The following is a 13,504-nucleotide window of genomic DNA, read 5'->3' as shown; positions in this document are numbered from 1 at the left end:
TTTTCTTAAAGAAAAAAATCAATTATTCTCATTTATTTATATTCCTACTTAAACTTTTTCAGTGCCACCCTAAAGTCCAGCTTGTAAAAAAATCCTTTTGATTCTGAGGTGAGGTGCAGGGAAAGGATAAATTGGTGGGATTGTCACAAAGTCACACAAGCAGGGAAATTTTTGTTATTTTAAGGAAAACATTAAAAAGAAACCTTAATTCTCTCATAAAAAACACAGAACATAGTTCTGTTTGATGGCTTCTTTTGGTTGCTCTTCAGCAGGGCTTTTTTTACAGCAAGAACTTGCCATGTTCAGCAACATTTTTAAGGTAACTAACACTTTTTTCTATAGTATCAAAAGTCATTGCAAAGTTTTTAGATTTTTTTTGACCGTATAATAATATTGGGGTTTTGATGTATAATATTTATATTTTGTTTAAAATTTCAAGTATGCTAGCAGTAATGAATTAGTTTCTTCCAAATGCAAATTGGATTGTAAGCTGGCTTAACTCAAAGCATAATAGAGTAGCTCCTTAGAAGACAAAATTGGCTATGCTATGTTTTGTGACTTTGTTTTAGTAACTTTTTTGTTACCGTTGTATGACTGATAAATTTGAACATCAATACATGCATAGTTTTACCGTTGATTAACATAATTTGTTTGTTTGTTCTTGAATTCTTGTTTATGGCAGGGTTCTCAACAACTGTTTCCCTCTGTTGCATGAAAACCAGAGATCGTTAGATATCAATATCCTTTTGTCTTAGTCCGATTCTTGGCGAGGAATCAAGAAAATCACAAAATGAGTGGTTAAATTTGAACTAGTTTGCCAATGTTAGACTTCACAGCTCAAAGGCCTATGCTTGTTGATTCCCAAGGTGTGCATGCTGCTCATTGAAGTGTTATATAGTTTTGCCGATTGTTTCCATGTACTATTAGAACTTAGAATATTTGTGAGGTACATGAGTTATGTATTCTTCTATTTTCTTTCTAGTTGTCTCATGGCAATGTAGAAGCTTTGGCTAGTTTCCCCAATTGAGTTCAAATTCTTGTAATCTCCTCTTATTCTTAGTTAATTATAGTAAACTTTTCTCTTCTGTATTTTGGTATGTGGATGTAGGATTGTAGTTCATTTTAGGTTGAACAATATTATCATTACTTTTTATGAAGAAATATTGTAGTTACAATAAAGGTTATGTTATTTCGACATGCTGATCAAGGCACCAATGAGCTACTTCAACTCTTAGAAGGGTGATCACAGGTTCGCTTAGAGTATAAGCTCCAAGGACTTGTGGGTTAAGGCATCAGCATTAAGAAGGCATGACCATGATGTTTAACTATTAGTGTTTACCAGGTTACAAAAGCTTAAACTCTGTTTGTCTTTAAATTTCGTTAGCTGATAAATTTCTTTTGACTGCATTTGATGCTGAGATACATGTAACTTATTCTGATGAAGTCTATTTTGCTTAATTTCGTTCATCTTTTGTTGCAGCAACATTCCCAAACACAATTATTTTCAGCTTCGACATTGATGAGTATCAACAACTGTTTACACCTCTTAGCTTATCAAATTGGCGATACCCTGAAGCCTTTGCTAGATGTTTTTCAAGACCCTGCTCTAAGTTCAAAGATACAAGTTCATCCAGATGGTGAAGTTACATTTTTGGGTTCCGCGATTAAGATGAAAGATTTTTTCTCTAGTTGCTGAGTCATACTTATCACAAATCTCATATAAGGGAGAGAAACAGTCTATTCTTGTTCCTCACTTCAGTAGGTATAATTTTATTGATTTAGCTTCAACTGCATGCTTGAAATTCTGATTGTTTCTATAAAAAAAGGACTATTTATGTTATTAAAAGCATACTATTTTGTAGTTGCTCTTGAATATGTCAACTGTGTTTGTAACACACTACTAATCATTGTTTAATGAACTTTCTTTTGAGTAGAGTTTTCAGTTTGTATCAAGGAATAGACTTTACTGAGATTTCTCTATGGACAGATTGATCATGAACATGTATGAAGCAGAAACCAGAAATCATTCCTCCACAATGGAGACTGATTCTACAATAACTGTTTCTTTAAGAAGGTATTCAAAACATGGTTTCTTTGACGGTTGAACCCTTCTCCTGATTTTTGCTCAATGTTACTTTGAGAAAATTAATTTTTTCCATCTTTCATAGCATTTAAAATGTGTTTTTTTTCCTCTGCTGTTTAAAGATGAACCACTTATTATTTGTAGCCTTCACTTGTGTTGCCAAATAAAAAAAGAACAAAAGAAATTGTATAGTCTTTCTTATGTAATGGCTAATGTAATATCTTGGTAACCAAATGTATTAAGTTAATGCTTTTCTCTTGATTTATAATCCTGAGAGAGTTAAAGCCAAACCATTGAAGAAAAAGAACAAGAAAGTTGCGACCGAGAGGGATCTCTACAAGAAGAACTACTACTTACAAGTGTGTGACAGTTTTCTATCCTTGATGGTTGACAAAATCGGATGAATTATCTAAATCAAATCCACATTTTTCATCAATATTTTTGGGTTTTTAGATCATATGTTAGAGCTTCCTTAAGATACTTATTTTTTATTGCCTCTTTTCTCGTGTTAAAAAGTTGTACTCTTAACCTAATTTTATTCATGAATTCAATTTCTATTTGTAATTAAATAGTATAGAAAAACTTTTGAAATTAGTTTTTAACTTTAATATAATAATTAATTCTATTTGAACAACTCATTAATAAAAGAAAAACTCCAAAAAGTATAACTACAAAAATAACATTATTAAATATAAATAAAAAATTAAAAATAAATACATAAAATATAAAAAAACTAAATAAACTGCCTCACACCTTAAAAATGTAAATTAAACTTTTAAAATAATACTAATTTGTCTCCATCTTTGAAAATAATCATTTTAAACGTGTTATATATAATAAGAGTAATTATTTTATTGTGTATGATGACGAATTTTAATTTTTTTACGAGCCATTCTCGAAAGAGTATGTTATATATAATAACAATAATTTTTTTATAATTATTTATCGTTAATTACTTAATTGACCTGTGATTATCAAACATTCAAACTAATATTTTTTTATATCTTTATTTCTTTTCGCATACATCAGGTGCTTGCTCTTTTATCGTTATTATTATCAAGAGTTATTTCTAACGAAAAAAATGTTCTCAAACACTATGAATTATGTAAAGTATTAAAAAAAACATCAACGAGAACAAGTTGTAAATATTAAAAAAAAATTGATTTTTGGAATTTTTTTAAAAAGAAAAAGCATTATTTTATAAAAATTCTATTGAATGAAATCATACTAACACTATAAAGGAAGAATATTTTCATAACCATGAAAAGTTATTCTTTTATTACGAAAATCATGAAAGATTAAACTATGCTATACATCTTAATTCTTGAAAGATTAAATTTATAATCTACAAATTTTGTAAAGCATTAAATTTTATTCCTGAATTATTCATAAAGAAAGTTTTGTATTATAACGAATGAATCATAAGGTGAAATAAAATCAGAATAAATTTTAAAAATATGACCAAAACAGTTAAAGAAAATCTCAGTAAAAATCAACTTATACCACAAGTGGAATTATTTTGGATTTCATCTTTAAAATTAGAATAAAGTTAGTATTTGAATAATATTTAAGAGTTAAATTATATCATTAAAAACCAATTTGCAATTTTGTTAAAATTGTAAGGACTAATAGAATAATTTAACATTTAAATATTATTCAAATACTAACTATATTCCAAACTTAGAAATGAAATCGATAAGTAATTCCATCTATGGCGCACGTTAATTTCCATTGAAATATCACTTAACTATTATAGCCATATTTTTTAAATTTATTCTGATTTAATTTTGGGCATGACTTTGGACATGAGGAATTGACTTTAGGCCTACATTAAGGCTGGGTTTAGTAAAGCTTTTTGAAAAGGTGCTTGTACTTTACAAGTACCTCATTTTGCGTTTGGTAAATTAAAAAGTCTAAGTACTTGTGTTTACGGCTTTTAAAAATGAAGGGTGCTTTTGAAAGCACCTAAGAGGGAGCTTTTTAAAGTTTGCTTGTGCTTATTAAAATTAAAAAAAATCTAATATAATAAATATTCAAAATTATCATTATTAATTATTAACACCAGATTTCATTTATTTTTCCACACATATTTTCTGCCATTATATTGCCAAGGGGTGTTCATGGTGAAACCGGGTTTGACGTGACTCAAACTCGACCCAAAATATATATGAGACATATTTGTTTGACCTGAACCCAATCCTAGACCCGATGAAACCTACACATTTTCAGGCTACGATCATATTGGGTAAAAACTGGGTGAAAACCGAGCCGTTAATATTACCTTCTTGTAAGATAACATGTGAAAATATCCAAATTTTTAAGACTCCAACTATTATTTGATATGGTAAAATTCACTTAGAAAATATAATAAAAACCAACCATTCCCTAAAATTAAAGCATTAACTTATAATATTATGCATTTCCCTAAATCAATACAAGTAATATAATATTATGCATTAGTCTAAAGTCTTATGCATTTTAAACATAAAACATTAACTTATAGTTTTATAATGACTAATAACACAAAATATTAAAGTTTACAATACTTAAATTCCATATAAAAATAGCCATCATCCATCACTAATAACACAAAATATTAATTGTGTATGATGACCGGGCCAAGTTCGGGTGACCCGAGCTATGGCTCGGACCCGACCTGAAATAATGACCGGTTTTATTTTTGAGACCCTTACCCGACCCTAAACCCAGTGAAATCACACCAAATTAGTCTCTAAAAGATTCGGGGTCGGGCCGGGTCTTCGGGCCGGGCCGGTCCATGAACACCCCATTATTGCCATTGAAATACTCATATATTTCTAATTTCTCAACCTAACCTTCACAAATTCTAACACAATCTTCATATATTTTTTATTTTTCAACCTAATTTTCACAATTTCAACACAAATACATCTCTATCACGTATTTGGTATAAACTTCTATCTATTTATATTATTTTTTGTGCGTTGTTTTTGTATTTTTTAGTAGATATTTATTTTTCTCTGTTCTTTAAAACGTGAAGAAGGAGACCTGATTTATGAAAATCAATCATAAAATTTTCGTACACCAACTTTATGAACATTAGTCAAAATTATAATAACAATATATATATATATATATATATATATAAAATTTTACTTGATATATGTGTCCCATTTTCTGTGATTTGTAAAAGTAAGTCAATATATATAGATGGGTAATGGACATATCAGTACTAACGTTGGATTACATACAAATTTTATTATTGACTAATGATAACTCTATTTATATTAATATAGAGTAAATCAAATAAATATTTAAATTATTGGTCTCTAAAATTTGAAAAAAAAATTATTTTTCGTTATAAATATGTTTATTATAATTTTTAATTTTTAAAAGCTATTTTACCAAACACAATTGTAGTGGTTGTGCTTATTAAAAGCTATTTTTAACGTGATTTTACCAAACGCAAGTGCTGCCGCTTTTAAAAAGCTGTCTTTTAAAAGACAACTTTCACAAGCTACTTTCGAAAAATAAAAATTTTACCAAACCAAGCCTAATAAAACATCATTCTATCTTGTGACTACTTTGGCATAGCAGAAAAAAAATTCTTTATGAAACTTAGGAGTAAAATAATTATTTCCATCAATAAAATCTAATGCTTTATAAAATTTTAAAATTATAAGTTTAATTCTAATCTATAGCACGGTTTAACCTTTCATAATTTTCTTAATAAAAACATGACTTTTTATCGTTATCATTAATGAAAAATTCTCTTTTTATAATGTTAATATGATCCAATTCAATGTAATTTTTATAAAATAATGTTTCTTTGATATTAAAAAAATTTCAAAAATTAATTTCTTTTATTTTTATTTCTTGTTCCTTTTGATGTCCTTTTTTTAAAGATTCTTCGTATAATTTATAGTCTTTGAAAACATTTTTTTGATTAGGAATAGCTTCTAGTACTGATAAGAACACTTCATGTATACAAAAAGAAATATAAATATTTTAAAATGTTTATGTGATAATCACATGTTAAATAATTAACTACAAATAATTATAGAAGAATTACTCTTATTATATATATAACATGTACTCCTCTGAGAGATGATTGTAAAAAATTAAAATGCGCAAGGATGCACAATAAAATTACTTATCATATATAATATTTAAAATAATTATCTTTAAATATTGATGCAAATTAATACTCTTTTAAAAGTTTAGTTTGAATTTTTAAAATATGAGACAGTTTATTTAGTTTTTTCTATTTTTTATGTGTTTATTTTATTTTTAATCTTGTTATTTATGTTTAATAATGTTATATTATAATAACACTTCAAGGAATTTTTTTTCTTTAATAAGCTATTTAAACAGAATTAATTATTACATTAAAGTTGAAACTGAACTCAAGAGTTAAATAATATTGTTAAATCACAAATAAAAATTAAATTCATAAATAAAATTAGACTAAGAGGATGACCTTTTGGCCAGAGAAAAAAGACAATAACGAATCAATATTTTAAGAAAACTCTAACATACTCCGAAAATATCGATGAGAAATAGAAATAAAAATCTTGATAATTTATCCGATTTTATCAAAATGTATATTAGAAGATCAAATTCGTTAATATTTTTATTTGGTTATTTTTAATTATTTTTAATAAAAAATTTAAATATATTTTTTTATTTTAATAGGAGTTTCAAATAGATATTAAAAAACAAGTTGCTAGAACTCCCGCGCGCCGAATTGTGACTAAATTTTTTAAATATTATGCACATGCTGCTATACAAGATATATATTTTTATTATTACAACGTAAGTATTTATAATGAGTTTAAGAATTTTTATTGTTATTATTGTTAAATATTATATTAATTATTTTAGGCGGTGAGAATAAATTTGAAAAGAAGGATCACAATCATTTTTAAACTTTGGAATTGATTCTTATTTATTTTTTATCGAATATGTTATTTTATGTGTTGAATACGGACATTATAAGTATGTGATATTTAGAATTGATGTACAATTATTATTGTTTCTCTTTTGTAGTTTTGGTATTTAATAGTAACTAAACTCTATATTTTAACGTGTTTCTACGTGATTCTTTATTAATTTTTTTAATTATTGGATTAATGCTATTAGTTGTTTATTAATTTGTTTTGTATTGTTTACTAGTGGTTTGGTATTTTTACTCGGAACTCGTTTTAAATACCCTTTTATACTCCTGCCTTTACTAAAACCCTTTCTCAGACGCTCACGAAAGATCACATACAAACAGCATACCTTCACTTTTATGGCTTGAATAATTCCACTAAAGTGACTAAACGTGGTAGCAACAATAGTGAAGTTTGCAATGCAACCTCCAATGACAAGGACACTCTTACGACTATCAGGCTCAGCAGTAGTGACACACTGCAACATAATCAAGAGCACAACTTTTAAAAATTAAGTTGATGTTAAAACGAACTTGGAAATTTATGGCGTAATTGAAGGGGGATGAGCCCACGGAAGAAAAGGAAAGCAAAGCATGGAGTTACATCAAATTTATGGCGGATTGGGAAAAAGTAGTCACCCACGAAACACAAGCACAACCACACGATATTGTGTTTTAGATTTCATTAAAAGCTATCATAATAGAGAGCTCCAAATCTCCAATAATGAAGAGGAATCAACGAAGAAACAAGAAGGAATTGAAGAACCTAGCTACCTATATATATCTTGGTTGACTTGACTTAACTTGCTTCTTTATTTAACCCTTAGCAAGCTAAGGAATCACACGCATACAACAACACTACAAGCATCATCAACTCCAACTTTCAATGGCATCTTCTTCTTTCAATGTTCCTTTAATCAAACATGATCTCTTCATAAGCTTTAGAGGAGAAATTCGCACTTCTTTTCTTTGCCATTTGATAAAAAGATTGCGCGATGACAGAATCATTAGTTTCTTTGTTGACGAGGAAAATCTTGGTGCTGGAGATGAGATCTCATCCGCACTTCTTCAAGCAATTGAGGAATCTTCCATTTCATTGGTCATCTTCTCGAAAGATTATGCTTCTTCGAGATGGTGTATGGAGGAGCTTGTGAAGATTATTGAATGCAAAGAACAATATCAAAGGACTCTGGTACCTGTTTTTTACAATGTTGATCCTTCTCATGTAAGGCACCAGAAACGAACTTTTGAAGAGGCTTTTGATGTCCACACTGAGAAGTATAGAGAAAACATGGCAAAGGTGCAGAATTGGAGATCTGCATTAAGAAAGGCTGCTGATTTGTCTGGAATCCATTATCCATCAACCTTCATCAGGTCAAACTTTACTTCCAAACAAAGGAAAAAACATGCTTTCGTTGTTTAGACTCTTTATTTTATGTTTTAATTTATTATTCTGGCATATGCATGCATGCATCCTTAGATCCTTTAAACATGTTTTCTAGTTTAAATTCTTCACGTAGTATAGTGTTACCCCTAGTTTAATACTATTGTGTTACATTTACACACACACAAAAAAAAGGATACATTATATATATACATATCTAGTAGTTATTAGCTCATTTTTATGTAGTTTTCAAGTATTCATCATGGAATATATGCTTGTGTGTAATAACTAGGTTTAGATCCAAACAATATATATAAATTCAGGATTGCTACACATTCAAGTATTTTTTTATCCAAGTTCATTCAAGTAAGTCTAACACTAACAAAAATTTTCTAGTAGTGTATTAATTTTAATTGATCTATTGTAATATTATATTATAACACAGAGAAAATTATTCAAAAAAAATTAAAATATGTATTATAATATTTTCTTAATTTTTTTATATTTAAGCTTTTTTGAAAAATTTAAAATAATGGATGTTGCAAGGAAAAAGAAAAAATGAATTATACATACCTCTTCAATACAAGCTTTGTTATTATTTAATTAATATCTTTTGTAAATGAAACACTACATAGTAGTACATACAAAGTGCAGCGTTCTTTGCAATTTTTTTTTATATATGAAACACACTCCAGTCATAACATTTAGCAAAATGCTCAAAGTGATGTCATTCATATATATATATATATACATTGGTTGTTTAAAGTGATGTCATATTTTATTCAACACAAATTCCAAAAGATCACACTTATATAACCTATTTTAAAATATTACATTATTGAAATATATGTTTATTTTTATTATCTTGGATAATTTTCTGTATAATAGATAATAGATAGGTAAATAACATATTTTCCCCCTATATATAAGATCATTATTTCTTGTTATTTATTTGATTTTATTAGGAAACTTCAGTTAAAATTTAGCTAACAAAATAGTAGATAAAAATATATAAAAGAGAAAAAAATTGGGCAAAAAAAGTTGATTTATTAATGCAAACAGAATTATAGCATTTTAGTTTTCATCAAAACCTGAAGCAGCTCTGTACATTACTGCACAAAAATCACCTTAGGTTTTCCTTTTGAATTTCAACTGATGAGAAATTTGTAAACTACTACACTTATTGGTTTTCAATAGGAGGGGGTCAATGTATTTTAAAATCATTAGCTTAGACCTGTTCATTTTCTTTATATTACTTTTGTGTTCATTGTTGTTTAATCTATTTCTTCTGGATTATAGTGTGAATTTGTGATATATCTGCCTTTTTTTTGTTCTTTATGGGACATGATAGAAATGAAGTTGAGCTCATTGAAAAAATTATTGAAGTTGTGAATGAGAAGTTGCCGCCTATTTGTCCAAATAAATCCAAAGGTGTTGTTGGAATTGATGAACAAGTTAAGTCTATTGAATCGTTATTGGCAAAAATGGAGCCGAATGAAGTTGGAATCCTTGGAATTTGGGGCATGGGCGGTATAGGTAAAACAACCATTGCTCAAGTTATATTCAATAAATATTCCTCACAGTATGAAGGTTGTTGCTTCTTGAAAAATGTCAGAGAAGAATCAGAAAGGCACGGTCTGGATTATTTGTATGAGCAACTCTTTTCTCAACTACTGAAGAAACAAAATCTCCTTGTGAAAGGTTCTGCCAATGCAATATCTGCCATTTACGAGAGAAGATTGAGTCAGAAAGAAGTTCTCATAGTACTTGACGATGTGGATACATCAGATATATTAGATTATCTAACTGGAGAACAAACCTGCTTGGCACCAGGTAGTAGGGTCATTGTAACAACCAGAGACAAGCAGATACTCATTGCTGCAAGAGCACATAGAATATACGAGGTCAAGCGATTGAGCTTTAAGAGCTCCCTTGAGCTTTTTTGCATAAAAGCCTTTAACAAAAGCTATCCTGAAAATGGATATAAAAAGCTTTCACAAATGGCAGTTAATTATGCAAATGGCATTCCACTAGCCTTAAAAGTATTGGGTTCTTTTTTATGCTCAAAAAGTGCAGTAGTTTGGAAAAATGCACTAAAAAAACTCCAGAGTTGCCCTGATAAGAGGATTTTCAATGTGTTGAAATTGAGCTACGATGGATTAGATGATTCGGACAAGAGCATATTCCTTGACATTGCATACTTTTTCAAAGGAGAATGCAAAGATAATGTCACAAGATTTCTAGACTCATGTAGTTTCTATGCGGATGTTGGAATAGACAATCTTGAAAGTAAAGCTCTTATAACTATTTCCTACAATAGAATACAAATGCATGACTTGATACAGCAAATGGGTTGGGAAGTCGTTCGCCAAGAATCAAATAAAGATCCTACAGAGCTCACTCGAATAAATAAGCCTGAAGATTTTCACAATTTATTGAAAAATAGCAAAGTAAGAACACGGTACCTCCACTCATTTTGTTTTTACTTGTTTTGAACTAATACAATAGCCTTTTCTTACCATAAATTTTTTGTTTTTAAGGGAACAAATTTAGTTGAAGGTATTATGATAGACTTGTCTCAAATTGGAGATCTACACTTCAATGCTGACACCTTTAAAAATATGCCTCAACTAAGGTTTCTTAAGTTTTATGCTCCATGGGATGAAAAACAGTTGAATGTGTACATTCCCATACCCCTGGAGCCGTTTTCTGCTAGACTCAAGTATTTGGAGTGGAATAGTTATCCTCTGAATTCTCTATCATCAATGTTCTGTGTGGAGCAGCTTGTTGAGCTTAGGATGCCAAACAGTCAAATTTCTAAACTTTGGGATGGAACGCAGGTACTAATACCAACATGAACTTCATTTATAGCCGTTTTGTTTTGATTGGAAATTGAGGATTTTTGAATGTGATGAATGTATCTCTGAATTGTTACAGGAACTTCCGAATTTGATAGTGCTTTACCTTTATGGATGTAAAAAGTTGGTAGAGCTTCCAGATTTCAGTAAAGCAACAAAGCTTAAAACGATAGATCTTTGGAATTGTGAAAAACTATGTCAACTTCATCCATCTATTTTATCCATCCAAACTCTTGAGGAATTATATCTTACTGGTTGCACAAAATTGAAGTGTGTCAAAAGCAATTTGAAGTCTCTTAAAACATTTTATGCTTATAATTGTTTAAGCCTGGAGAAATTTTCAGTGTCATCAGAAAAACTGTCGGATTTGGATATCTCTTTCTGGAGAATTAAAAGTCTACCAAATGAAATACGTAGCTTTTTTTCTCTTGAGTATCTTTGTCTTAGTAATTGCAGAAAGCTAATTGATCTCCCACGCAACATCAAAGCTCAATCAAGGTTAAGGGCTCTTGACGTAAGTGGTTGTAGTAGTCTTCGTGCTATACCAGAACTTCCACCATCTATTGAAGAGCTTTATGCTGTTGATTGCACATCACTTGAAACAATATTCAATTTGAAGGCAGTATTTAGTTTGAATAGGAGAAAGATCTCATTTGCAAATTGTGTGAGATTGGAACAAGAGTCAGTGAATGATATTATGGAAGATGCTCATCTCACAATATTCAGAAATGTTTTATTGTTGTCAGCAGATCCAGATCAGATGATAAATTATTATTATTATCATAAAATGTTAGGTTGTGTTTGTTATCCTGGGTACAAAGTTCCAAAGTGGTTCGGATGTGAAACAAGAGGAGCATCCATAATAATTGAACTTCATCAACCTTACTACGAGTTGTTGGGTTTCTTCTTCTGTTGTGTTATTTCTCAAAACTTACCTTCTTATTATTTTGAAGAATTGGATCTTGTCAATATCAAGTGTGAATACCGCCACTTCGGAGATGGCGTAAAGGACACATTTGTAAGTAAAAATCTAAACTTTGTTTCTAAACGACGATGTAGCTGTGATCATGTTTTAATATGGACTGATCCATTTGGTAGTGAAAACATATTGGGTGAAATTGAGAGGTGCAGACTCAGAGGTGGCAGTGATGATGATGATAGCACTTGCAACCAAAAGATGTCATTCAGATTCAGTATTGATAGACCTAAGAGAGGGAAGAGAGTCCAAATAAGGAGAGAAAATGATGAAGATTGTTTTATCAAAGGGTGTGGGGTTATTCCAATGTATGCCTCAACTCTCTTGGATGCCATTCAAAATCTTGAATTGGAGTTCAACTTGAAGCCTCATCATAACCCCATCCCAGGGATAAATCTGGACGAAGTAAAAAGTATGATGATCCGGAAGAGCAAAGGAAAATCAAAACTCCACTGATATCACTTTCTGTATGAATACGAAATTGAAAGAAAATTCTTGATCAACTTATGACAAACTTTTCTGAGAATGACTCATTGGTAAATGATTTTAATCAAGTGCTTATATAGCTTTTAATATAAAAGAGAGTGAATATTCAATCAAAGATTCTTATTTCATTTTTAAGGTTTTCAATTGTGTATTACAGTTTAAATCACTGAAATCAGAGACAATTCAAATATATTTTTTAAATAACATTCTACCTTTTATAAATTTTTTTAGTCATTGTCAACTATAAACTCTGAATATTGAAAATTTTTTATTATATAATTTATGGTCGGTTAATCTCCAGTCTATGGAATCACCTTTTCTACCAACTTTCAGTGGAATCTCCGATAAACTATGCTGTGGCTAATGATGTATGAGTGCAACTCAAATTTAATTTCTCAACCAAAATTTCTCATATTTATTTATTGTTTTGTGTGGCTGACAATCTGACATATCCATGTATTCTAAGAACTAATGACCATCTAATAAGACAGTAAAAAATGTCTACCATTTAAGAAAAGAGTCTAAATATCTTTGATTAGTAGAAATGAGTACGGTTTGAGTAATCATTCAAGCCCTGAAACTAACATAATACAACCAATAATCCAAGTCTGGCTCCATTGAATTTTCAAGAAATAACATATCCTTACTTTTAACTACCATGTTTCTTCATAAAAAATAATGATAACATTCTTCAACCTAAAATGAACTAAAATCCTACATCCACATACCCGAAAACAGAAGTGAAAAATTTACTATGATCAACTAAGAATACGAAGAGATTGCAAGAATTTGAACTCAATTGGGG

General features: G+C 29.5%; 1 protein-coding gene and 1 long non-coding RNA gene across 3 annotated transcripts; both read left to right on the top strand.

Moving 5' to 3' along the window:
- Positions 1-689: 689 nt before the first annotated feature.
- On the top strand, positions 690-2,644 carry LOC112728446 (uncharacterized). The gene is made up of 2 exons (XR_011868946.1): positions 690-1,342; positions 1,481-2,644. It is a non-coding gene; the product is annotated as an uncharacterized lncRNA (long non-coding RNA).
- Positions 2,645-7,709: 5,065 nt separating this feature from the next.
- LOC112728444 (disease resistance protein Roq1-like) lies at positions 7,710-12,814 on the top strand. 2 transcript variants are annotated; one of them, XM_072209839.1, is made up of 5 exons: positions 7,739-8,369; positions 9,731-10,829; positions 10,920-11,219; positions 11,317-12,255; positions 12,336-12,814. In XM_072209839.1, exons 1-5 carry the CDS (start codon positions 7,882-7,884, stop codon positions 12,336-12,338), a joined length of 2,829 nt encoding a protein of 942 aa, XP_072065940.1. In that variant the 5' UTR covers positions 7,739-7,881; the 3' UTR covers positions 12,339-12,814. The 2 variants fall into 2 exon arrangements, with proteins under 2 accessions (XP_072065939.1, XP_072065940.1); XM_072209838.1 differs by having other exon boundaries at positions 7,710-8,369; positions 11,317-12,814.
- Positions 12,815-13,504: the final 690 nt, after the last annotated feature.

This window comes from Arachis hypogaea, chromosome 12 (assembly GCF_003086295.3).
Source record: "Arachis hypogaea cultivar Tifrunner chromosome 12, arahy.Tifrunner.gnm2.J5K5, whole genome shotgun sequence".
NCBI classification, from domain to species: domain Eukaryota; kingdom Viridiplantae; phylum Streptophyta; class Magnoliopsida; order Fabales; family Fabaceae; genus Arachis; species Arachis hypogaea.
This window is presented reverse-complemented; position numbering and strand designations above follow the sequence as displayed.

Excerpts from the sequence above, each read along its gene's own strand:
- LOC112728444 (XM_072209838.1), top strand. The coding sequence starts at position 7,882 with ATGGCATCTTCTTCTTTCAATGTTCCTTTAATCAAACATGATCTCTTC. Across the intron at positions 8,370-9,730 it reads TATCCATCAACCTTCATCAG|AAATGAAGTTGAGCTCATTG; the intron begins GTCAAACTTTAC and ends GGGACATGATAG. Across the intron at positions 11,220-11,316 it reads AACTTTGGGATGGAACGCAG|GAACTTCCGAATTTGATAGT; the intron begins GTACTAATACCA and ends GAATTGTTACAG.